Source organism: Sturnira hondurensis, unplaced genomic scaffold, assembly GCF_014824575.4.
Source record: "Sturnira hondurensis isolate 20B ecotype Veracruz unplaced genomic scaffold, ASM1482457v3 Scaffold0021143, whole genome shotgun sequence".
Lineage (NCBI taxonomy): Eukaryota > Metazoa > Chordata > Mammalia > Chiroptera > Phyllostomidae > Sturnira > Sturnira hondurensis.
In genome coordinates, this window is record NW_028093774.1 from 24,158,248 (window position 1) to 24,185,753 (window position 27,506).

At 45.7% G+C, this 27,506-nt stretch overlaps 1 protein-coding gene across 3 annotated transcripts in view; it reads right to left on the reverse strand.

Annotated features, from left to right (window-relative positions):
* Positions 1 to 27,506, reverse strand: part of SMOC1 (SPARC related modular calcium binding 1) — a 133,666-nt gene that overhangs the window by 50,772 nt on the left and 55,388 nt on the right. For all 3 annotated transcript variants that reach the window (XM_037031554.1, XM_037031553.1, XM_037031552.1), the window contains exons 2-4: positions 20,381 to 20,546; positions 19,140 to 19,252; positions 1,228 to 1,327 (exon numbers count right to left, since the gene is read on the reverse strand). In XM_037031554.1, coding sequence (XP_036887449.1) covers positions 1,228 to 1,327; positions 19,140 to 19,252; positions 20,381 to 20,546 — 379 coding nt within the window. The remainder of the gene's footprint in view (positions 1 to 1,227; positions 1,328 to 19,139; positions 19,253 to 20,380; positions 20,547 to 27,506) is intronic.

The window sequence follows — 27,506 nt, forward strand, 5'->3', positions numbered from 1 at the left end:
GCCCATTCCCACCCCTCCCTGCAACATCCCCAATTAAGGTTTCCAGTTTCCATGTAAACCACAAATAAAATGAAGTTTCCTTTTTAGCCTGCAAATCCTGCTTTCCTAATGCACTGCCCTTCCCACGTCCTTCTCCCTTTAATACAGCAGGGCCAGCGGAAAAATGAATACATTTTGTGAAAAAGGAAAAACAGTACGATAGCAGGACTACTAGCCATTGGAATTTCTCATAGGTTTTAGAATAATGTTTTACACTTTGCTTGCACTTAAAAACGAAAAATTAGTAAATAAATGGAACCTCACTCACACAGACATAGAGAAATATGAAGCGGCTGATGGTGGGATAAGGTGTGTTTAGTGAGGGCTGAACCGCATGGTGGATCCAGGGAGTGACTCTCAAGTCCCTTCCGATCTTAACTTAAGTGGGAAGTGTGGGGCTTGTGCAAATCCACAGTTCACAGTGCCATGAAGTTGACCTAAGGGCAAAATTTCTCTGTGCTTATAAAACTGGACATAGAAAAGACGTAATTTTTGCCCTGGGCTGACCTAGAGGGTTACTGTGAGCTGTAGTTCCCTAACCTGCCTGATTGTGAGAACCACCCAAGGAGCTTCATGAACCTGTGGGCTCCAGGTCTCACTCCAGGCCCACTGGGTCAGAATCTGCAAGGAGGGGCGTCAACACCTGGGTTCTTTTGAATTCCCTGGGCACCGCTGACAATAGCCAGAGTTTAGGGCCCATGTGAGGAAAATTCTCTGTCACTCCACAGTACATCGCTCAGGGGTGGCAAGTATATGGCACATAGGCCACCACTCTCCCTTCCTGTGCTTGTGACAGACATCACTCATCAATCATCACGGCCTTTGATGTTGAACTCCCATGTAGCCTTGAAAGCCACCTCAATACAGTGCTCCCAGGGCTACTAGTAACCAGCGTGTTCAAGCTAAAAACATATATGCCATGCTCTAAGGGTTACAGCTGGCACTTGGGGAAAAGAGCCTTAAACCTAGTAAATACTAAAAACTAATAAATACACGCACACCGGCATACACTGCCCCTATTGCCCGGCTGACTGCAGAGTGAGTACATGTTTGAGTGGGACCCTCCCTCACTGGGGCCATGGCTCAGGTCCACCACCAATCTTTCAAAAATTCCTCTACAAGAGGCAGAGGACAGCCAAGGGTTCTCTCTCCAACCCTTTTCTTCCTTCCCGCCCCTCCCTACAGTACCTGAACATACAGGAGTTTTATTCTGCACAGAAGAGCCACTGATGGGCTTCCCATCCGGGGTGACACACCAGCAATACCCTGTGTAAGTGTGGCACTGCACCTGCACAGAGAAGTCGAAGCAGGGAAAGAACTGTAAGTCTTGGGTCATAATATCAGCAGTCAGCTCCCACCCCTTCCAAAGCATCCCTGGTATGTTATGTTTTCTGCATGACTCCCATGTGAAACCACAGAAATGTATCTATTTCTTTCTTATGACTTTTGACTCTGAATACCTTACACTTAGATACATCCAGTATGTGTTTCCTGTGATAGTTCTCACTGACACTGACACATGTCCCCCCTAAACACTGCCATACACTCCCATCCAACTGCAAAAAATTCTGATTGGTAAACTGACTGGGCAAGTACCAGTTAGACTGTCACCATTGTAGGTTGATATGACCCTTCTTTAACAAGCAGAGACAAGAGCTAAGCTCTTCTTCTTTTTCCAGCATTCCCCAGCATCCATTCACCTGCCTGCCTATTGCTCAGGTGGTCCTCCTGAGACAAGGGCCCATGTGTTGGGATTAAGGTAAGAACAAGATTACTTGTGCCTGCAGGTTCTAGGTGCCCCTCTGCACCACTGTGTGACCTTGCTCAAGCCTCCATGACCGGGTCCACCCTGTCTGATAGGAAACAGTAAATGAAAACGAGGCTTTGCTTCACTTCAGGTTACTCTTCCTTTTCTGCCAATTGCTGCCACTCTATCCACCTCCTCCCACCCCGCCATCTTCTTTCCAGTGCTTTCTACAGATCTCCTAAACACAAATCAGGGCATCCATCCCCTGCTTGAAACCCTGAGTGATTTGCTAGGCTCAGGATGGAAATGAAACTTACCATCATGCAGGACCTCGAGCACCGTGCAAATTTGCTCATTGCACAGCCCTCAGGCCCTCCCTGATCTGCCCCCTTCCTGCTCCCCCAGCCTCATTGTACACCAGGTCTCCACACATACTCTCCATTCCAGCCACAGTGAACCCTCTGAAGCTTGCAAGCACGTCCAGGTTTCTCATGGTCCTGCAGTTCGTTTGCTCCAACTATTCAATCTGTCTGGAATAACGCTCCACCGCCCACAGTGGCCCCCTCCTAATCCCTTCGGATTCCCACCCTCTTGGTGCCACACCTGCTCTGCAAAGTGGCCCTGGCCTCCCCTCTCCCCTCCCTCCTCTGATCCCCCACATATGCTGGTTTCCCAAATTCAGAGCCCTGTCACAATGAGCTATAGCCGCTCCTCTATCTAGGCTGTTTCCCCCTAGAATGTGATCTCCCAAAGGCAAGGGACCACATGCAGATTATTTCTGTATTCTAAGCATCTAGCATAATGCCTAACTTTTACTGTAAGAATTTGATGAGTTGAATAAATGTATAAATTACCATATTTTCTCAATCTTGGCCTCCATCAAGTCTACAATTGTACCATCCATTTAAACAGTCCCGGCACACAAATGTAGACTTCATTGACAAGACATGTGCCAATTTGCAGAGATATCGAAGTGCAAGGAAGTGTGCCTGCTGGGATCGAGGACATGTTGAAACGGAGGATAATCAGTAACAGCAAACAACCTGAGCGCTGATGTCTCCGAGAAGCCGGAGGTGAAAGAAAGATCTGAGGGCCTGGGTTCCACCCAGAAGTTATCAGTGAGGAAGGCTTCTATGTTTGTGTGGATCCCAAATGCCATAGTTTCCCCGAGACTAGTTGTTTCCCCGTGGACCTAACCCCCAAATCAGGATGAGAAGAAGATGGAGGGCATCCTGTTCCTACCAGTATGATTCTGTATATAAAAGAGGTGTTTACCTCTCCTGTCCAAACAAGGAAACAATACTCAATGCCTTTTACCTCAGTGCCACATTCCACTCCCACTTATGTCACAGAGACAATCCCCTGGCCAGGATCACTGCCCCAGATGCTCACACAAGGTCAGCGCTACCTTCTGAGGAGGCGCGATGGTGGAATGGAAAGAAACCCAGACGGATCTGAGTTTGAATCCTGGTCCCGCCAGTTACAGACTTACCTCTGTGAGCCCCGTCTATAAAATGGGAATAATAAGGCTAAGCCTGGAAGGCTCTGAAGAGGTAAACAAACAGTGCGAGTCCAGTGCTGGGCAGGGGTGATGGCTGGATGCAGGGTGGCTGTGGCAGTGATTGCTGTCCTCTCTGTCAGAAATGCCTGGCAAGCCAGCCGGCCTGCTCCCACGCCAGAGCTCCCCTAATAATCTCCCAAAGCTTGGGTGGGAAGTGCTGCTGGAATCTTGGATTATACCCCTTCAGACTCTGTCAGCCCTGCAGGGGAGAGTTCCTAGAGATGATTTCTTGCCACTGACGGCGGAATTTTAATAGGGCTTGGCTGGCTGCTTTCTCCTCCTTGGCCAATAATCACCTCAAGGGAAACCTGTCCCTGGGGCTGGGCAGCCACACTGACTCACTCCCAGGCCCCTTGGCTCCCATGGTCAAGGCCAGCCTCCCTCTCCTTGAGGATGGCACCGCTCAAGCCCCACACCCAAGCCAGTGCCTTTGGCCCGGTGCTGCCTGTTACATACAGCTGGGCACTGTGGTCAAGCAGGCCGCAGAGAACTGCTGGATGGAAAGCCCCCTCCTCCCAGGGATGCAGAGCCCCCTCCGAGGCCAGTAGGGGCAGAACTAAATGCATGACTACGAGCTTAAGCCCAAAGCTTTGTTTCAAGGAATATAATCTGACCTCTGGGCTCCAAGGGTCCCCAGGGCCACATGGTCACTGAGTATGCCCATTGTATCCCTGAGGACACCTGGACACTACCTCCTAGCCCCCAGCCAGGCCCACAGGCCCAAACACAGCCCCTTTCTCCCTGGGGCCCTCAGCATATTCCTTGGACCAGGCTCTAAGGAATAGACTCCAGATTGCACAATCTTCAGGCTAGGAGCTGCTTCCAAGTCCTAGAAAACTGGAACCAAACGAGAAACTGTTGCCTCGGGGGACTGGAGCACACAGAACTGGGCACACCTGCCCCAGGTGTGCTGCAGGGGAGGGGCCCAGCAAAGTCACTTCCCTTCCTTGAAAGAGCCCCAAGTGAATTAACCCAGTTTTCAATCAAAAGGGTGTCTGTAAATTGTCTCAGGGAGATTTCAAGATGTTTTCCTGAAGAAAAAGAAGTTACATGAAGACAGCAGCCCACCATCCTTCGCGAACCTTTCCGTCACCTGACCCCTGAACTCTCTAACCCTCTGCAGCCTCGAACAGCTTCTGAGTGGAATGGAGTCTCAGACTGCCCAAGTCTGTTTGAAGAGGGGAGATAATCACTCCATTGTTGATAGAATTAAATTAGATAATGAAAATAAAGCACTTAGTTCACACAGTTAAGCACCCTACACTACAATAGTTAAGCTACACTATTGTATCATTGTGTTAGTTTTAAGCAAACTATGCACTCAAATAGTTAAGCTACACTATTGTATCATTGTGTTAGTTTTAAGCAAACTATGCACTCAAAAAGGGCACAGCCAGGTTTTCTGATGGGAACCAAAGACCATCCTATTCTGACCAGCCACAGAGGAGGGGGCAGTGTGAAATCAGCAAAGAGTCTGAAAAAGTTTCCGTGCAGAAAGGGAAAGGTGGTTATATAGCAACACTTTCACTGCACTCAGAGGAGAGAAGTAAGGCTTCTGGCGGAAAAATGATCAGAATATCAATTGTATAGAATTGGTAGTGTACACATATCAGGGTGTAAATTCCACCTAGGTTAGCCTCCTTCTTTGCAAACTTAATTATTCTTTTGAATTAATAAATCAGTTATTTATTGTTTGTTCTACCTCCCCCACCCCCAGCCACAGATTAATCTGTATTTTTGTATTTCCGTATTTTTCTGTATATGATGCACACCCACATTCTTGGCTCAAACTTTCAGGAAAAAATCTTTTGTTTTAATTTTTAATTCCATTTTCATTTATTTATATTTAGAAACAAAACTGATTATCATATTCCAGGGTATTATTTTGCATACAGATATCATCATTGCTTTCTAGAGTTACACTTTTAACATATAAGCATAAATAAATATTAAAAACATTTATACAGATACAGAATTAGTACTGCCCATGTAGAATGTGCATTCTTAATTTTCCCTCAAAAATCTGGGCAAAAAAGTGCGTGTTATACACAGCAAAATACGGTAATCTACAGGAAGAACATGGGCCAAGAGGAATTAACACGGTAATTAATTGGCCATTTCTAGTATCCCACCATGCACTTCTCAAAACTCTGCGCTGTTCTGGCCCCGGAGGAACAGATCCCACCCTCAAACATTCCAGGAAGGCTGGAATGTCAAGTGATGGGTCCTTCCTTAACAAATTGTGTTTGTTCATCGACCCGAGTGAGGTCAGTCTCTGCGTAACTATACTGTTGAATGTAACCGGTGTTCCTAAAGGTACTCTAAAACAGCATGTTCTTAGGCAAGTAAATTTCATCTCTGACTCATATACTTAAGATTTTTGGCTTGAAGTCCTTTGGATAAACAGCCCAGTGGTATACTAAGGGTCAGCTTCTGTCCAGGTTAAGACAAAATCTGAAATTATTTTAAGCCTATTAAACCTCAACATTAGCCCAGCTCCCAGACACCAGGCAGATGTGGCTGAGTGAGTTCCGAGGAGAGAAGAACGGAGCACACAGCAGCTCCGGGGACAGAGGACACCCAGGGGTGACTGGAGAACAGCACCGCAAACAACAGAGAGGACAAGCGCATCCAGACAGCAACGGCCCCATGCCCCATGCCCCTCACGGAGATCGCCACCTTCTACTGCACTTTCCAGTAGCCTTCAATCACCACCGGTGATCTCTGCGTTACCTCATTTGGGCCTCAGTCGCCCTGCGTGCACAGCAGAGGCACTGAGAGCAGAGGTTATTTGTTCAAGTGTCACAGTTAGTTCATGTCAATGTAGGTTTTCAGACCCCCATCTTCAGACTCTCATAAAATCTCAGAGTAGACAGAGCTGGAGAAAACTTACGTGATCACCAGTCACACCCAGACATTTTACCAAGGAGGAGAACAAGGCCAGAGGTGGAAAGGCAGCCTGACCACCAGCACTCGTTGTGGCAGGGAGCAGGTACACGGGCGTCTGAGGGAACTGACTGCCTCTTTGTGCCCGTAATCTCCAGCAAATGGAACTCTTTGGGAGGGAGGAGGAGGCTATGGGACAAATCATTCAGATCAAGGAGGCAGCTGGAAGAGAGGCTTTTGCTCCAGCTCCAGTGAGGTGTTTCCTGGAGTTACTTGGGGGACCACAGGGGGGCCTCTGCTGCACCCAATGGCAGGCCTATTTTTCTTTGGTTGTTCTTGGGGGTGGTCCTCAGATGGGGTCAGACCTCACATCCCAAAGTTCCCTCTCTGTCACTGGACTTTTGCTTTCCCTCCTCTGAAGAGTCCCCTGCTTCCCTAGGGGACCAGTCTTTCCTGCACGTGCCCACTTTTCTACTCTGTTCCTAGCTCATCCACTTCTGCCACTTTGATACAGTGATGAACGCAGTTGATGTCCTGTGAGGTGTCACTAGGAATTATGGGGGATGTGGAGGTTCTCTAGCCAAATAACTTTGGAAGCATTGGGTTAACTGAAATTAAATGAGGTCTCCACAGTGGGACGTCTCAGAGCCTTAAATCAATTTGTGACTGTTCTGAGGGGATGCGATCATTTGCAATAATTCCTAAACTTATTTAACTGTGGGACCCTCCCTTAATTTTGTGTGGGGCACATTTCATGGTATTAATGTTCTCAGAAATTTGCTTAAAAAAAAGAGGCAGTATAATGAAGTTCAGGGCCTTGGCATATTTCTTTGCTTCTCCCAGACCTACGTTTCTACAGTTTGGGTATCAGGCTCTCGTTTCACTCATTATCCTTGAAATAATTTACCTACAGCAGGCCCCACCCCCTTTTTGTAACACTTTCTCAAGCTCTGTATTTGTTTGAAAAAAATATATATTGAACTGCCTCAGACCTTCATTGACCACTGGGATTCCCTCCCAGACACAGCCTCTTCTCCCCCGTTGGTTTTATTCCCCCGCCCCATTTCTTTGTGCTTCTTTTGTAAAATAGAAAATGTGAACCATATGCAAAGAGACAGGTTTGATTGAGAATCCTTAGTAGCAAACACCAAACTTGAAGTGAAGTGACTACTACCGTGTACCTGAACATTTCTTTGTGGGGAAAAGTTAAACTAAAAGCAGAAGGCATGTGGCTATGTCTCTTTGGGTGGCGGGAAATATGAGGCTGTCTTTTTATTTTTAATCAGCCAGTTGCTCCAAATTGGTTAGCAGAGTCTTCAGATGAGACAAGTGCACAGTGAAAGTTAGCTGATCATTCTGTTCCAGAGCAGAGCCATTTTCATTTTGTCGGCATTCCCTACAGAAACTTTAAGAAGCTGTGTTTCCCAGGGGGGCCAGGGGCTCTTGCTGGAAGACTGGGTCTCCAGGCCCCCAGAACATGTCTCTCCATCAGAAGCTACAGGAGAATGGGGCTTATTGGATGTAGTTAGATTTACCTGCAGAGCTTATGAGAACAGGTGGCTGGGCCCCACCCACGGAGTTTCTGGATTCATTAGGTCTGGGGTCAGCCAGAGAATCTGCATTTCTAACAAGTTCCCAGGTGATGCCATGGCTGCTGATCTAGGGACCACCCTTTAAGAACCACTATTTGAAAGGAAACTTCTCACACCACCCTTTCTGGCAATTATCATGAAATACTCAAAAAACAAGTACAACATTTTCTAGGCAGGACTGTGTGAACAAGGAGCCTTGTGGCCACACTGCTTTCCAGTTTTTGTAGCCCAGGCATTCTGATGACATGTGGTCTTCTAATTCATGGATCTAGTGATGGCAGCATTAACTTTCTGGGTGATTTCACCCATGGGGGAGAGCTAGAAGGCTGTGGGGGTGGGGGCAGAAGGGAGTCCCTTCTGGTCTACCGCGCATGAGCATGTTTTGTCCTCAGTTTGGGAAAGGTTATCCCACAAATGCTCTCCTCATCTTCAGTCAGGTTTGGCTCAGAAGCAACAAGATGCAGGAGGAAAATCAGCTTTGGAGCCGAAATGACCTACATTTAAACACCCTCTCTCCCATAAACTGTGACTTTGGTAAAGTTATTTAACCTCTCTGAGCTTATCTATGAAATACGGCTAATGGTGTCCACCTTCACTGAGAAGACAGAATGAAGTAAGATATACACAGTGGGGGCAAAAGTAGGCTTAGAGTTGTTCATATGGAAAATTATACAATAATAAATAAATAATAAGACAACAACAAACTGGTTGGCGTACTCACAATGGTGCACCTACTTTTGCCCAACCCTGGATAAAGCATCTAAAGCTGTGCTGGGTGTGGAGTAGGCGCTCGGCATACAGTGACTTCATCCTTTCCCCCTCCCCCTGTGTGGGGAGGAGGGAGGCCAAAGCTTCAAAGCACAGCTACCCTTGTTGGCTGTAAACACTGTCCCCCGCTGCATGCCAGGCCTAGGGAGGACTGTCTGTGAAGGAATGACGGATTTTCCTTCTACAGCACCTATGTCATCCTCCAGAGTGTAATGGAGGAGGGACAGGGAAGCAGGATAACTCTTCAATGTCAAATCCTCCCAAATGAGGATTCTTTGTTGGTTATGTGTTTTAATGGATGATGGTATGATGTGGCTGCCAACACCATACTGGGGAGAGGTGTATGTAGAACGAGAGCAAGTCCCATTCTTCCACAGCCTGTTTATGACCACATCCGAAACCTCGTTTCCAGGTTGGGAAAGGGCACTGCGCATTGAATTCAGAAGAGAGAGGCCAGGAGGAAAAAGAGACAGGAGTCCCTATGATGTGGGAGTGAGTGATAGAACTAAGGATTTATGCCAGGGCAGGAAGAAATATTCGTTGGCTAAAATATTTGTTGGATTGCACATGGACATAATGGTGTCTGTTTTCAAATTTTTCTGTGGAAAGTGGGATTTCTGTGGATTCTACAAAGTCCCTCAGCTAGAGCCAGGGTCATCTGATGGAAATTACAGGAAGACAGCTCTCAAGTCACCGTAGAGAAAAACTTTCCAACTAAACCGTCCCAAAATAAATTATGCATGTTGTTGTTGGCGGTAATAAGCTTCCTGTCCCTGGTGGCAATCAAGCAAAAGTTAGATGACCGCTTGGTGAGAAACTATCAGTGGAACCTGAGCCCTGGATTGGGGCACAGTAGGGAAAGAAAGGAGAAGAGGAACCAGATACTTGATGAACCAGATGAGGTCCCCTTTAACCTAAAATTCTGTGATTTTACAACACTGTTCTAAATTGAACTTTTGCTGCTTAGGAGTAAGGTGGAAATGTACAACTACTACTTAATTGTCAGTGTTACTATCATGCTTCCAAGTACATGATGAAGACCTGGTTTTTTTTTTGTATTTTCCAAAAAGTATGAACACCATCCCCCCCCAACACACACTTAAGATATTTTTAAAATCTGGGTATCAGGGCTTCAGGGATTCAATGGGCTTTATTTTCTTGACTTCTGACCCTCTGTTTAGTGCTTAGAATGGCCCAGGTTTTGTAAAGAGCAAATATGATACCTAATTCATTCATTTTTATTTCCATGGGTGATGGAGGGGAATCAAATATGTTTTTATGTTTTCAAAAATGCCCAATAAGAGTCCCTCTTGTGTAGGAGCTTTGCTTAGCTCCAGAACCTGACACTCTGGCTGGTGCTGGCACCAGGGTGGCCTGCAGGAGGCGGGAGCTCTTTCAGGCTTCCCGTATCTGACTTCACATTTGATTCAGTTTTCCTGCCTTCATATCTCCCTCTTGTGTTCCTATTACATCTCTACTTTGACATGGGAAAAACATCTGATCCCTTTAATTCTGCAAAAGAGTTGAGTAGACTGACCTGCAGGGTCACCCAACATGTTGTATGCACACACAGTGCAGGGGCAATAGGCCCAAATGTGGGTATTAATGGCTGTGCCTGGATGGTTCCTGAGTAAGTGTTTGCTGTGGGCCTACTGTGTGCATGCCCACCTGGTTGACCATTAGCTACCACCTCATTAAATCCTAAAAAGTGTGCAAGTTGCCTCCCAGGAGTCTTCAGTTTAAGCTTCTCCCCAGGGCAGTGGCACTGCCTCCCCACCCTGGGCTCAGGGCCATTCGGTCCCCGTTTACCCATTTCCCAGGATAGGCAGTTATGCCCTCTTTGCATCACAGACACTCCATCTGGGAAACACTCTACTTGTGAAATGTTCTTGTGCATTTTGAGTCAGAATCTGAGCCTTTATACATTTTTCTCAGTGCCGGCTCTTCATTAAAAAACTACTGTCTGTCATCCAGACAGACATCCAAAGATGGTACTCCTGCATCCGTTTGGGCATCTTTCCCCCTCATACCCCTCATCCTTTGGTTCTTACAGTCTCCAAATCAAATGTTTCTGGCGGCTTTGAATATTCCTCATGGGACATAATTTCCCAGCTTGACTCACCCGAGTCCCCACCCTCTGGCTATGCTATAGCCACCATCACTTTAAAAGATGCAATGTCCTTTAGAGAGGCATAGACAGCAATGATGAGGGCCAAGAACTCTGCAGCCAGATGCTTGGGTTTGACTCCGAGTCTACTACTTGCAAGCTGTGTGACCCTGGGCAAGCTAGTCAGCTTCTCTGGGGTTCTATTGCTTCATCTGAAAATTGGGCATATAATAGTGTCATAAGACACACTGAGGACTGAATAACTCACAGGTCATGATGAGGATTGAGTAGGTGAATATGTATCAGGCACTTATTAAAGTGCCTGACATGTAAAACAGCCTGGCATGTAGTTAAGTGCTGTGTAAGTAAGTGTTGTTGTTGTCTGAAAAAGAACAACAGAGGTGGCCATTGAAGCTCCCATCACTGAGCCTCCCCATTCCCACAGGCAGCAGGAAGGCCAGAGAAGCAGGCCTCTGTCCTTCCCTCCCCACCAAGTGCACCCCCTTGCAGGAAGAGCAGCTGCATGTACCTCCTGGAGCTTGCTTCTTTCACTTCCACAATAGACCAACTGCGGGGACAGCCTCACCAGAGTATATGCCCCCTGGGAAGCACCCAGACCCTGTATGCTTGCTCCAGAGCAAATGAGGCCAGCCAACCTGGGAAAGGATGCTCAGTAGCCATTCAGCAGGAGAAAAGCCATTGAAGAGTAGGACTGAGCAGTGATCAGGGTAGGCAAGTCCCGACAAGACACAATGGATCCAGTGTCCTTGACACAAAGCACGCTCCATCCACCTGCATCTCAATGCACTTGTCGGCACCTGACGGGGGACCCCAGGGGTGCCAGTTCTCTCACTGAAAAGACAAGAGTGGTGGCTCCCATTATATGCAGAAGATTAGATGAGTCCCTTGCTAGACAAGTCCTTTCTGCATAGGGATGAATGAGGCCCTGTCTCCGGCATCATTTACAAATTTAAAGTCTGCTTTGATAACAACATAACTGCGGTTGTGTATATTCACTGCAAATTACATGTCATGTAGACCACCACTGGAAGGCAAGAAGTAGAGCCCCCGTGGGAAGCTGGCAGCTAGCTGGTGCTCACCAGGGATCCCGTTTCTACATCTTTTCAAATCTTGATGTGCTCAGAACCTTAATGACCACAGAGGCTATGTCACTGTAGGGAGAGGAGGAAGCCCAGTCCAGTGCCTGACTCACACAGGCAGCAATACTTCTCTAAGGCATCAGGACTTGCTGAAACCCCCAGTTTCTAATTTGAAAAAGAAACCTCTTCCCTGCTCATAGATTCAAAGAAGAAATATTTGCTTGTCAAGGGTAGAGAGCTCTCTAGTGATTCTAGAGCGTTTCTTACCACTCCGCATTTGCACCTTTCTCTCCCCACCCTTTCCTTCCTTTGCAAAGACCAAACCAAGGACACTAATATTTGTCACAGTGCAGACTACAGGTTCCTGTGAATCTCCTCACTCTCCTAGTGATGGCAGCTGGCATCGTCCCCACACATGGGTGCAGAAGAACACTCATCTCACCATTCACTTAAAAAGGAAAAGGAAAACTCAGAACTTACTGCAAACCTATAGCAATAGAGAGAGTGTGGTACTGACATAAGGATAAACATGTAGACAATGGAATAGAACTGAAAGTCCAGAAGGAAACCTTCATATTTATGGTCACCTGATTTTCAACAAGGGTGCCATGACAATTTAAGGCAGGAAGGAACAGACTTCTCAACAAATAGTGCTGGGATTACCAGACATGTACGTGTACCACCTCACACCATGTACAAAAATGAACTCAAAAGGATCACCAATCCAAATGTAAAAGTGAAAACCATAAAACTCTTATAACGCAGGAGTAAATCTCTGTTACCTTGAAATAGGGAATGGTTTCTTAGGTATGCTTTTAAAAAGTAGACAAATTTGGTTTCTTAAAATTAAAACTTTTGTGCATTGAAAGACATTATCAAAAAAGTGAAATATCAACCCAAGGATGGGGGAGAATACTTGTAAATTACATGTCTGATAAGGATCTTGTATCTGGAATACATAAAGAACTCTTACAACTCAATAATAAAGACAAGTAACTGAATGTAAAAATAGACAAAGGCTTTAAATAGACATTTCTCCAAAGAAGATAAACAAATAGCCAAAAAGCCACAAAAAGACCGCTCAGTGTCCATAGTCATTAGGGAGGTTCCCGTCAAGATGGAGGTGTAGATAGACACACTTTGCCTCCCCATGCAACCACAAAAGGGAATTACAACTAAATCTCAAAACAAATAACACCCAGAACTGTCAGAAAATTGAACTGTATAGAAGTCCAACAACGAAGGATTTAAAGAAGCTACATTCATCTAGAGGGGTGCCTTTTACAGGGAGTCAAAGCAGCTCTACCTAATATACCAAAACAAACACAGGGAGGCTGCCAAATTGAGGAGACAAAGAAATATGGCCCAAATGAAAGAATAAACAAAACCCTAGAAAAAGAATTAAGCAAAATGGAGATAGCCAACCTATCAGATGCAGAATTCAGGAGGCTCAAAGAACTCATTGAGTACAGCAACCACATAAAGCAACAAATGAAGATTATACTAAGTGAAACAAACAAAACTAGCTCTGTTTGGGGGAATCCAATGGGCTGGAGAAGCTCAGAACACTCCAGCATATAGATGCAACTAGGGTCTTAGTGCTGGAGTGTCCTGAGTCTCTGGGCTCTTTGGGGGCCTCTAGCCTCATCAAAGATAGGACAGATCTCTTCACTTGATGAGGATGCTCAGCACTCCAGCCAGTCCATGCTTAATCAGCTGAAGCCAACAAAGGCTCCCAGTCTCTAACATCACCGATACCTCTGTACTAGATGGGGATCTGGAAGAGGAAGGCCCAGGTGGTAAAGCCAGGTGTTTGTTTCCAGGGCGAGCTGGTCACATGGCCCAAGCTTGCAGGGGTGACTTCAGGAAGACCAGTTCTGTACTGTGGGGACAGGGAGGAGGAGGAACTAAAAATGAACATCAAGCCCTGCTCAGGTACTTAGGAAACATGTTGCAGTTCCCTACGTTTGGCAAGTACAACAGTAAGAGTTACAGAAATGCAGTTAAGGGGAGCTCACTGACTTTGTCAAAAAGCCATAGCACATTTTCTTTGTGCTTCCAACTTCAGAGCAAAGCATCATGAAGGAGAAACTACAGTTCCTAGGACCTTATATGGAAAAAAAAAAAGAAAAATTACTTCCAGATATAAAAGGGTATGTATATGTGTGCATTGGTAGGGGAACAGCGACTAGTCAAGTAGAAATGGGAAAAGCATTAGTACCTAGAACATAGAGCTCAGAGATGGAAAACCTAATATATTTTTTCACATCAAAGTAACATTACAAATGGTGTTTTATATTCAACAATATTATTAGCACTAAAATCCATCTGCACAAAAAATTAAGATGGCTTGGAATGTATTTCACAACCACCACTAATCAACCACATTGTGGCTCAACACTGCTGAGGAGGCAGTTCGGTCACATGCACAAAATGCCTTAAAAAGTGCCCGCCCCTCTGACCCAATATTCAGTGCCCCAAAGTCACAGTCCCCAAATTTCCAGGATTCATGGTACATTCGTACAATGAAATACAAGGCAGCCATTTAAAAAAAGAGGTAAAGGTACATGTGATTAACCTGGAAATAAGTCCACAATATAATTAGTTTAAGAAAGAGTTACAAAATGATGTATGGTATTATACCATTTTTTCCTAACTAATAAGTACACACAAAGAAAATAAATCTAGAGGGCTATAGACGTCATTGTTCCTATTTCAGGAAGATGAAACCCCTGGTTTTACCTTCCTACCTAAGTATTTTGGTATTGTCAGAATTCATTTTTACACAGTGTATATAACTTTCCTATTTAGAAAAAAGTAAAAACAGCTCTTTAGTTATTTGATGAATGAAGTCCCTAACATACATACACATATGTACACATCTGCAACACATCATTTTACACACTGCATACTGGGGCTGTCATAATTCATTTAAGCAATTCTCTATGATTATGTATTTAGGTTGTTTCCAAATTTTTGTGACTATCAGCACAACTTGGAAATCCCTGTGGCTAAATACTTGTACATTATTTTAAATTATGTACTTAGAATAAATTCCCAGAAGTAGAACTTCAGGCTCGAGATATGGGCACAATTAAACACCTTTGACCCGTATGGCAAAATCGTCACACAAAAAGTCAGTGCTAATTTGTCTTCCCCACTGCAACTCGGGGTAGCGTTTTCCCTTCACTCAAGCCTGAATATTTTAATTTTTACCACTTTTGGTAAGCAGAATGGCACATCATTATATTCATTTGTATTTCCTTAATCACTAAGGAAAATAACCTCATTCACATTCACTTATTGGCTACTGTTATTGTGTCAACTGCTTGTTGATATCTCTTGTCCATGTTTCTATTAGAATCTTTTTCTTTCCAGTTTGTAAGAGCTCTTTATATAACATTAGTCTTTTGCCATTAAGGCTAACATGTGTCATTCACCTTTTAGTTTGGCTTAAGGTGATTTTTATGTGAAAATTTTGAATTTATACATTTTTTCTTAACAATAAAACACAGTCAGGATTCTCAATTACCAATTTGTAAATGGGCATGTGAAATATAACCAGCTTTACGTGTATGATCTCATATGCTGGCTACTTTATCATGTTTTCACATCTTTTCTGCATGGAAGCTCCCTGACATTTCTCAAATTGCCCCAGAGCAACCAGCACTTAACCCAGAACACAGGAGAGCTCCAAGTTGTGAGATGAAAAAATAGTGTGTCTGGGGTTTGCTCTGAAGCAACCCAGTTTGGGGTGGAAGACGCCAATGGAATAAGATGAACCAGAATCAGCCCCATGTCCATCATTGTTGAAACTGGGTGATGAGTGCATGGAATCCATTACATTATTATTTTTACTTTTTCGTATATTTGAAAATTTCCATAATCAAAAGGATTTTTTAAATGTCTACTTGACTGATTAGTCCACACATCAGAGAGGGGATTTCTAGAATAACAATTGTGATGACAATGAATGACATTGACACCAAGGACCCTTCTGTAGCACAGAACAGGTAAGAGCACAGGCCTTGACATTAGGCAGGCTGGGTGCAAATCCTTTTTAGCTCAGTGACCTTGAACCAGTTATTCAACCTCTCTGAAACTCAGGTTTCCATTCCAAATAAGGGTATTAATAATTATCTCCAAAGGTCCTAGAGGAGATTAATGGGTGTAAAACTCAGTGCCTAGCACCAAGTCGCCACCACTATCATTCACATGCGCAAGCTTGACAAGCTCCAGCCAGAGTCTCCTGGTGGGGGTGATCCAGTGGCTCTGGGAATCAGCTCCGGCATCCCACAATTGTTTACGGAGAACTTGGTAGAACAGATGTCAGGAGTCACGTTCCTGATATCCAGAAGAGAAACCAGATAAGGCCACAGCAGAGAACAAAGGCCATAGTCCTCAGTGTTACTCAACAGGTCGCCACCGGGCTTAACTCCACATTCCAGTGATGCAACTGAGACCATGGTGGGTGAAGCCCTGACAAGAGTGGGCTGTTTGCAACTTTGACCAAACTCTGGCATCACCTGGGAGCTTGAAACAATACTATGTCTGGGTCCCACTCCCAGAATCTGATGTAATGGTCTGGGATGTGGACTCAATAGGTATCAATGTTTTTAAAAATCAGATGTATCTAATGTGCACCAACTATTCTGCTCTGTGAGTTGGGGTGGAAGGGTCTGGAGGGAAGAGGACAAGGGGAAACAAAGAAGAAAACAGAGACCATTGCTTCCCACAGGAGCCCCATTAAAGCCAACCCAGTCACGTGATCCAAGCTGTGCCCTACTCCAGACAAACTTGGTCTCTTTCGGATCCCTTCACTGCCTCCATCAGCTTCAAGACTGGATTACTATAATAATTCACAGGGCAAACATATGTTATTAACACCAAATACATACACATTGATATTATAAAGAATGTTAGAGCAACATGCCTGATCTCTGGGTTTTGGTCTTTAAATAAATAAATAAATAAATAGTCCAGCTAAGTGATAGGGGAAGTTGGGAGAGGGAGAAAAGCATTCTGTCCTCAGCCTTTTGGGAGCCCATCAGTGAAACTGACACACACTCCAAGAGACAACCTCATTTTGTGAAGTTACTGCAGTGTCTTTGATCACGGGGAAAAGCACATCCATTTCAATCACTAGAACAAGGACCAGCCAGCTGTCTGGCTGCCCAGCAGCCACCGGGGTGACCCACCCTGAGCCTGCAGACACATGGCAGTGCTTAGCATGTCAAACAAATGAGGGGGTTCCTGACTGTCTATCCAACCTTTGCTGAACCTCAGGGTCCCTCTCACTTAGCAATCCTGCCCTGACTAATCTGGAAGTTCCTCTCCCAGCAAACACCACCTGGCCTGGCCCGGCCTGGCCAAAACAAAAGCTGGCCCGCAGCTGTCTGTCACGAGCCAGCAAACACTTCAAACCCAGGAGGGCAGGGGTCACCCATTCTCATAAGCAACACACTCAGGATTGCACAAGCCCAGAGAAAGGGGGGAAAAGATTTTGCCTCCTCCCTGTGACCTTTACCCTGTCTCGGCCCCAAACTCAGCTGAGAGAGGCCTGCTCTTCTCCCCTATACATGAATTCTTGAACCCATATACAAAGATCACCTGCATTCTTTTCACTAGACCACATAATAAACAAACTGATGAGGGAGCTCATCAATTTTCAAATCTGGGGAGGTTCAACAAAAGGTTTTATTTTCCTTAACTGGCATCATCCAGAAAATCCGGGGAAGATGTGAATGGCAGAACCAGAGTAGTGATGGGGGAAATGATGATAATAATGACATATATCTACACAGCAAGTTATGTGCTCCAAGTGCACTACTGGCCTTAACTCATTTAACCCTCGTCACAAGTTTACAAGGTAAGCTATAGCAATACTTATTAATGATAGCAAAAATAATGGTAGCATAATATGTATAATATAATAACAATTATTATTATGTATAATGATGGAGGCAATCTCCATTTCTCACATAAGGATACTATGACCTGGAGAAGCTCCATGGCTTGCTTGAGAGGTCAGAGTTGCGAGTCACGCTCAGGTAGGCTGGCTCCAGGGTCAGAGCACTGCAGCACTAGACTGCCTTCTGTCAGTCCCCACTTCAGAATCTCCTTCAAAGCTGCCAGTTCAGAGAGCAGCGGAACATGGAGGCCTTTGGAGCGGGACGGAGCTAAGTCTGCATCCCAGTCTGCCATTCTGCATCCCGCTGTGGTTGCATTCTCTGTAAGTGGGGATAATGGTACCTACCTCACAGGCCCGGAAAGAGGCTTAAATGAGAAAATGAGTGACAGCACCTTTCACAGGATTGCAGCCAGAGTCAGTTTAAAGCAGGGGCCCTCAGTCCCAGGTGGACATTTGAATCAGCTGGGAACTTTTAAAAATAGGAAGTCCAATCACTTCCCCACCACCCCTCCACATTTCCTCCCAAGTTGGAGGGTCAGTCTGAAACCAGCAATCCCCCAGGCCCAGCCTGAAAAGGAAACCTGAAAGCCACGGGACCAGAGGCCAGCCCATGCCCTTTGCCTCATTGATTCAGAATCACAGGGAAGCTTTGAAACCTCTGAAGCCTTTGCTTCTGTCCAGCTCCGCTCTCTTGCACAGAGGGAGTCGAGGCCCCGGATCATGCTCAACCACGTAGCCGGCTCAACCTTGCCCAGCGACCTTCCCCAGTTCCATTCAACAGTGCCTTCATCCAGCTGCCTCTTGCCCCCCAGGCTGTGTCCCACCTCCAGCCTAAAAGCTTCCGAAGGAGTAGCCTATTGTCCCTATTGTCTCATGCTGCCCGCCTGTTTTAGAAATAGTCTGTGCCAACACTTACATAGCCAGGGTTACTTTTACACAAAGCTCTAACCAGGGCAGGAGGAGAGGTGGGACTTCCTGAAAATAAATTTTAAAATCTGTGTGCATGCATACACATTAGTGTGCATGCACATGTGTGTATACACAGAGACACCATGCACACCACACACACATCCCACATGTAGTCCAAGAACCACAGCTCCCTTTGTACTCAAAGGGATCCCTGCCTCATGTGAGGACTTGGGGGTAGGCAGAAGGGGTGCACAGAGGGGTAGCAATAAACAGAGAAGGGAATACCAGGGTTGCCCATGGAAACTGGCAAGGATAAGAAAAAATAATCAGCCTCCATTTGACAGAAGAGAAAAATGGAGAGGGCCAGCAGGGAGGATGGGGACCATGCCATGCCAGTTTCCTGGCTCAGACTTGCATATGCCTTTTCAGACCTTGGAGGGGCCTTCCCATGCTAAGCAGTCCCCTACCCCCTCGGTCTCAATCCAGGAAACGGCCTGGGAGACCCGGCCATGGCCTCACCTGGGTAAAGGAGCCATCCTCACTGCACTCTGGGACAAACACCGCCTCCTGGGGCTTCTTGGCTTGCTCTAGGGCCTGAGCCCTCTCCAGGCGACACTTGCTCTGGCCGGCATCTGAAATCAGGAGAGGACCGAGCATATTTTTCGCTTCACTTGGATTTCATAGCATAGCCACAGAATGAAATAGCTGCCTGGTCTAAGAGTGCTGAGAAAACCCCAGATCTGTGGCCCATGGGGGAGCCCACACAGCCAGGACTTTTCTATTGACACAGGGGCAGTGGCTAGTGCCACTTGCCTCGTCTTCTTCAGTGCTATTCTTAGGAGAGTGGAGGGTTGTATTTATACCACGTTCTACTTATTTCTTCTCCCAAGTACCCCTACCCCACTCAGGAAAAATCGTTCCATTATTATTGTTGTTCACAGGGTTTATTAAAAAACATGCTAGTCCAAGGGGCCTCAAAGATGTTTTATAGTTCACAAATGGCAAGCACTTTCTTTGGAAAATCAGAGGCTCTAGAGTGGCCTGCTTAGCCTCTCAGGATCCTTTCATGGCTTTAAGCAGTGTAGAATCACAAATCCAGATATCCACAGGGTATAGGAAAGCGACATAAATTAGAGAGGTGAGCTGGGTATGTTATGGACATCGTTCAGCTTGGAGACACCATAGGGAATGCTGAGGACTGTGACAAACTGGAGAACGTGTCCCCTTTAGAGAAGGTAGCTGCTACTCTGCTCTAGCCATGTGTTGCCTTGTGGGAGGAAACATTCTCAAAGCTTCCAGTTTTTTTATGAGAAGAACAAACATCTAGATTTTTACAATGCATCTCCCAATTTTGAAATGTCTCAAATGTTTATTAATATTTTTAAACATGTGGGTAGACAAAAAAAATAAAACATATCTCTTAATCAAAAATTTAGAACCCCTATTCATAAGCCAGCAACAATGTCTTGCTATCTGAAGCATCTCCATTTAGAAAATAAAAACAAATAAACAGCACTAGCCACGCAGCAGGGCCTCTCTCTAAGCCTGAGCCTGGTGACAGTGTTTGAAAGACAGAAAAGTGCTCATACCTTCAGGTAGACCAGTTCTCCTCATATTCTCTGGTAGAAAGGGTGGGGAGATAGGATAATACACTGAATAAATAGACCCATTCTAAACTGCCCCCCCCAGGGGGTGCACTGTGCCAGAAGCTGTGGTGCTCAGGCACCTCTCCTGGGTGGGACAGAGATGCACACACTCACCTTTGCATCGACCTCGATGTACCACGCCCAGGGCTGGGTCTCTGCACTTGGCTCGCTGGTACTCACACATGGACTCATAGGACCTGCCGTCGGAGGCACAGATGGGTTTGGGTTGAGTCCTGGAGCAGTGGAGGTTGCACTGAGGGTCGCGGTCACTTATGAGAAACTAGATTGAAAAAAAAAGTAAAAGGGTATAGAGGTTACTCTTGCAAGAAAATCGGGGGTGAGTCCATGACTTACCATACTGGTTTGCTTCAGTAAGCCCAGAACAAAGCCAGTTATTAAACCCCAGAAGTGGAAGGGCACCAAGCAGCTACAAAGTCTAACCAAGGAAGGCACTTGTGCTAAGTGATTCACATGCAGGAGCTATCTCATTAATCCTCCAAACAACCCTATGAAATAGAAACCATCTATTTTGCAGATTTAAAAAGCAGGAAGCTTAGAGAGAGGTAATTTGCCTGTTGTTACATTTCTGTAAGTGATGAATTTGAGCCAAGACTGACCAGAAGTCAAATCAAAGCTTTTACCATCGAGTCATTCTGCTTTTCCACCCATGAAGATGATCACAAGTCATCTCTTTTGGCACTTCCCAAATTAGGAACTCCCTGGAAATTTCTAAATTCCATCTTCGGGAAGTTTTATTTATTAGAAAGTAATACTGAGAACCAATACCACACAACTCTACTCCAGGAAGACAAACAATACAATTAAAAAATGGGCAAAGGACCTGAACAGACACTTCTCCTAGGAGGATATATCAAGGACCCAGAGACATAAGAAAGGATGCTCAGCATCACTAGCCATCAGAGAGATGCAAATTAAAATCACAATGAGGTATCACTTCTCATCAGCCAGAATGACCATCATAAATAAAGCAACAAACAACAAGTGTTGGAGAAGTTGTGGAGAAAAGGGAACCCTAGTGCATTGATGGTGGGAATACAGACTGGTACAACCACTATGGAAAACAGTATGGAATTTCCTCAGAAAAATAAAAATGGAACTGTCTTTTGACCCACAAATTCCACTGCTAGGATTATATACTAAGAATCCTGAAACACCAATTTGAAAGAACCTATGCACCCTAGTGTTGCAAGTGTTGGAAGCAACCTAAGTGCCCATCAGTGAATGAATGAATCAAAAAACTATGGTACATTTACACAATGGAATATCACACAGCAGAAAGAAAGAAGGAGCTTCTACCCTTTGTGACAGCATGGATGGAAGAGAAGAGCATTATGCTAAGTGAAATAAGCCAGGTGGTGAAAGACAAATATCATATGGTCTCACCTGTATCTGGAAACTAATTAACAATACAAACAAGCAAGCAAATATAACCAGAGGTATCGAAATAAAGAACAAACTGACAGCAACCAGAGGGGAGGTAGGAGGGTATAATAGGGGATAAGGGGAAAGGGTCATCAAGGAACATGTATAAAGAACACATGGACAAAGCCAAAGCAGGGTAGGATCAAGGGTGGGAGGTGGGGATCCTGGGGTGGGGGGGAAATGGAGACAACCATACTTGAACAACAATAAAAGAGAGAGAGAGAGAGACAGAGAGAGACAGAGAGAAGGGAACCAAGCCTGTTGTCCTTGAGTGGTGTCTCACGGCCTTTGTGTGTTCTGGCCCCAGGGCACCTCTCTGGCCTCAGCACTTCCTGCTCTGCCTCCCACCCCTTGCTTGCTGCCAGTCAGGCGCTCCAACTGCTTCTTCCCCAGAGGAGCCACATTGGTTCCACCTCTAGGCCTTTGGACACACTGCTCCTTCTCCCATCTCTCCCACGCCTACCTCAGATTTTGGCTCACATCATCTCTGGAAGGCTTTCCCTGACTACCCCAGGTGAGGCTGGGTGCCCTTGTATTTCACACCCCACTTTTCCTTCGTGGCTTCTAACATAGTTTGTGGTGATGAACTGATTTGTGGCTTTGACTAACAATGGGAGCCCCAACTCAGGACCCTGTGAAGACAAGAAAAATGTCTATTCTGCCTGTGAATGCATCCCCAGCATCCAGCGCAGTGCAATTCTTTGTGGAGGAAAGCATCTCTGCTGTGGCATTTCCCACACAGCACCACCTCAGAACGAGCTGGTGTGATGTGACAGGCCTGGCCTCCCAGGCTCCTCCCACCCCAAGGATCCCTGGGCCTCTTCTCCTCTGCTCTGAGATTTCCCCCTCCCTTCCAAATTACATGGTGAGTGGCAAGTGTCTACAGCTTCCTGCCCTAGCTCTGCCTCAAAATTTAAGCCATCTCTGAGGCTGAGAGGTATGTGTCTCCCACCCCCAACCCCCGGCCCCTCTACCACTATAGCCCTCCCAGCCTACAACCAACAGTGCACCAGGGCAAGCTTGGGACCCAGAGGCCCAGCTAAATGCAGCAGGCTTGCCAAGCTTTGGCCAAAGACTCCTGGATGGGCATGGGACATGGGTTGCTGCAAACAGCAAAGCCAGCCTCTCTTTCTCCCTCAGTGTGACTCCCTGAGAGCCATTTCTAATCTCGCTGCCACCCAGAAAGGCAGTCAGACCTGGCTCTGTGATTCTCTCTGGTGAGCAGCAGATGCCAGGCCAGATGATAGGATCAGTGTCCTCACGCACGAGGCTGGCCAAAGACAAGCGAAGGTACTGCTGTCGTCACACCACTCTCCCCTTGTCCATGGAAGTCAGGGCTACTTACGTGGAGTAACACCCTGAATTTTAAGACCTATTTGTTAGGTTATATTGCCATGTGAATCAGCAGGAGCCAAGCAATGGCATGCCCTCTGTTTTCATGATCACATGAGGATGGAAAGATCTCCCTTCTAACACCCAGCAAAACCAAGGAATTCATCCTTGGTTACAGAAGGATCTGGGAGCCAGACCTGAAGTCTGAATAATAATAATAATAGCAGGTGATAATTAGATATTATTTATGATATGCTAGCAAATTAATCTTCACAATAACCCTATGAGGTAGGATCTGTTACAATCTTCATTTTACAGAGGAAAAAAACTAAAGCCCAGAGGAGTCAGGCAACCTCTCTAAGATTAAACAGCATGTACATGGCCATGTTGGCACTTCTACCCACGGCCTGGCCCCAGGGCCACGCTTCTAACTCTAACCCACACTGCTTTCATTCTTACAGAGTAACACTACAAAAAAACCAACTCCCACCCAACTGCAAAACTGATGCACAAAGTCAAAAACTCTTCAACAAGAACCTACTGTGTGCCAGATGCTAATTGCTGAAGATCTAGATAAGGCAGCCCTGCCCACTTTAAGCCTACTGTGAGAAGCTCCTCATAGGGCTTTGTTCACACACACACACACACACACACACTCACAAAACAGGGACCAAGAAAGACATTTTCTTGTTAACAAGGAGGTTACCCAGCTGTCTCCCCCTCAGCTCAGCACACAGGGGATGGCAGCTGCAGGCACCATCATGGCATTGAACTGCAGGCCATTAATTTGGTTTGGAAATGGCCTTCTCTGGGCCAACAGAAACGCCACAGCGGTTGTGCCAGAGACCAGCTTAAGAACTTGGGAACACTCTGTGTACAACAGACAGGTTAAAGAGCTTCAGAAGAAGTCCCACCTACCCCGACACATGGAAGCCTTCCAGCTTTAGAAGAGCTCCCAAACGTTCTGTCTAAAAATTACTCATCTCTGAGGCCAAGTAAGGAAGTTCTGAGACAGCACAGCGCTTTGCTAAAGACCATCTTCAATCAACTGTGGTCTTTCATTTTCATCTGTTTTAGTAGGGACTGTGTGTGTTTGTGATTGTTTAAAAATAAGAAGGCCATGAGTTCTATGAAATGGAGTTTTGATAGGATGACTATGCTCTAACAGGGCCACCTGAACCTCCTGGGCCCCAAGGGGATCACTGCAGGTCCACAAACACTGCTTATTTGGCCACTGTCCATTCACCTACATGTGAACTCAACAAATGAGCACTGTGAGAAGCCCATTCGGGAGGCATGGGCAACAGAACAAAACCAACATGGTCCTGCCCTCAATGAGTTTGCACCCCAGGGTCTATGAACAAGCAAGATGACACCGTAAGGGAACAGGACACTGCAGGACAGGAGAGGATTTAATCCTCAGATCTCTGCAATGCCACAAAGCCACAGTCCTGCAGAACTTTCTGCAGTGATGAGCGTGTTCTACATCGGGGCTGCCCAATATGGTAGACACCAGCCACATGTGGCTATTAACAACTAAAGTGTAGGTAATGCAAGTGAGGAACAAAATTTTTGGTTGCATTTCATTCTGGTTAACTTAAATTTGTATAGCCATATGTGGCTGAGGGTCACTATATTCAAGACCACAGTCAGAGAGGGGAGGAGAGAGAGGTTCACCCTCACTGGAATTTCCCTCATTCAGCTGTGCTCAGATAGATTGGACCCAGGAGGAGAAAAGAAGCAGATCCTGAGGATAATTTCCACATCCTGAAACTGGACATGAAATCAGTTGGGTCAACAGAAGGAATCCCAGGAGTTCATCACAGTCCACCGGAAGTCACAAAGGCAGATTTCTTTGCTCTCTTATGCCAGTGACAGGAGGTACAGGCTAGAAGTCTCCAGCACCAGCCTGTGGCCTGGGTCAGTTCTCTAAGCACACGGACAGAACTCAGGGTCTGAATCACCCTGCTGAGACCTGAACCTCAGAGCCACAGAAGTCTGCTGTGGGCTCAAGAGCAACCACAGTTAGCGGAAATTTTTGGTGTTGGGTGGAGGCAAACTGTCTCCCCAGTGAGGCAAACACTGAACCATTTCCCTCTGGGGAAAAATAGTATTTTCATAAAAATCCGCACATATATTCCCTTCCTTCGTCCTAACCAAAAGACAACAAAAACAAAATAATTATGTTAAATATGATTACGTAATAAGGAAACCAAACAAAAGGGGCCAGGACAATTGTGCATTTGCAATTTTCTCCCACCCTCTCTCCTTGGGGAGTGCATGATTCCAAAGCAAACACACAGCATTTTGTGGTCTGCTCACATTTGTAAAGTAGGACAAGCACTTGAAATACATATAAACAATCCATCCTTCCTACTGGAATAGTAAGCTACCAATGGGGGCATTCTTCACCTAGAAGAGATGGGAGGGGAATCAACATTAGACCGACAGTCCCACTGTCTGAAATGCATGCACGCTGACCCCGGCCCTGCAGTCTCCAGCAGAGTAGAATGTAAACCCTGCCACAGCTTTTGCTCAGAGAGACCACTCCAGGACCACAAGCTGTGTTAGGTTTGACTGCCTGCCTGCCAAGTTTCCATGACAATGAAGGCAACAACAGAGGCAGCCTAAGGCTCCATCAGGGAAGTGTTTGATTCTTTACAATATGGAGCTGGTTTCACGGTCTTAATTTCCACCTGTACCATGCTGATTTAACCTGCATGTAACAGTGTTCCCAGGTATCTTTCTGGTAGCATGTTTCCCAGGTGTAGAAGAGGGGTAGGAACCATGCTAAACAACCAGCACAGTGGCCCATCCACTGGGTTTGGAAGTGAGATGCCCGCAATTTGGGGCAGCAAGTTGCCTTCCCCTTTACAATATCAGAGTCAAAAATCGCAGGCCAACTGTAACTAATTGGAGGGGGTTTTGTTCATAAACTCATGTGTAACACAGCTTCAGGTACTCTTAACATTTCTACTTCACTTATCTATTGCTGCAAAAAAAACCACTCCCAAACTTGATGGCTTCGAACAACAATTCATGATTTCTCCCAATTCTGTGGGTTGGCTGGGCTCAGTGGGGAGCCTCTTCAGCTCCACGTGGTGTCAGATGAGGTAACACACCTGGCTGCATTCAGCTGGGAGCTCAGCTGGGTCCCAAACATCCACGAGGACCTCACTCTCTGGTGTCTCAGCTGGAGTGGCTGAAATGACTGGGGGGCTGGCAGGGCCTCTCTCACCAGCTGGCGTTCCTCTTATTCATGATGACTTTATTCAGTCCTTTATCTCTTGCCTAGATGTTTGACTTTTCACCCCCAGCCTTTCTTCCCTATTCAGGGTCAATTTCCGTATAGTCACCGAGGTTATCACCTCAAACAGCATACGCTTTCATGCTTTAAGCACCACCATTGGCTTCCTTGAATATGCAGCTGCATCGTATTCATACTTCTATCAAAATCCTCGATGTACTGCTTTATCATTTATGTATTTACAGGTCCAGGAAAGACTGTCTTATTCCTCTTCATATACACAGGACTCAGCAATGCCTGGTCTAAAGCAGTTGTTCAATACATATTTAAAGAATGAATGGCTGAATAGCAAACCCTGTCTATAATATACTCTAGATAAGAAACTCCTATTTCTATTATTTCGTATACTAAGAGATATTCTTTGTCCAAATAGCACGAAAAGCTTAAAGCTCTCAATTGAGCATAGAGTAATGAAAGCAGTTCTTTTTGAAAAACTTTTTTAACCTCACCCAAGGACATGCTTATTGATTTTCAAGAGGGAGGAAGAGAGGGAGAGAAACATCAACTCGAGAGAGAACTGTTGATTGGTTGCCTAGAGCACATGCCCTGACAAGGGACTGAACCCACAACCCAGGCATATGCCCTGACTGGGAATTGAACCCGTGGACTTTCAGTTTAAGGGACAACATTCGAACCAACTGAGCCACACCGGCTGGGGTTGTTCTTTTTTTCCCTTTTAAGGAAACATCTATTAGATAAGGAAAACCATATATTAAACACAGCATTTTTTTTCCTTGAATTAAAGGAAAGGGGGAAAAACCCTAAGACACTGAAGAGAATGTACCAAAGTGGCTGAGTCAGTGTTCATCTACCACCGCATATCATCACTAAGTCACCATGGAATCCATTCCCAAGGAGGCTGGCCTTAGCCTGAGAATCGCCTCCCACAGCCCCGCCAGGAAGCCTTTCTACCACCCTGCAGATAACTCCTGTCACCCACAAGTCAGACAGTAATCTGAGATGCCCAGGGTGGCTGAGCCTAAAATGAGTATAATTTAACAGCCAAAGTGATTAGCACTCTGGTTTTTCCGACAGCCACCATATGCATGTACTCCAGTAAGAACGACAGCCTGATAATAAAATGGATTCGCTTTTAAGTCAGATTTTTCACACCCAGAATTCATTTTTTCCACAGAATTTGGGTTGTAAATAACAGTG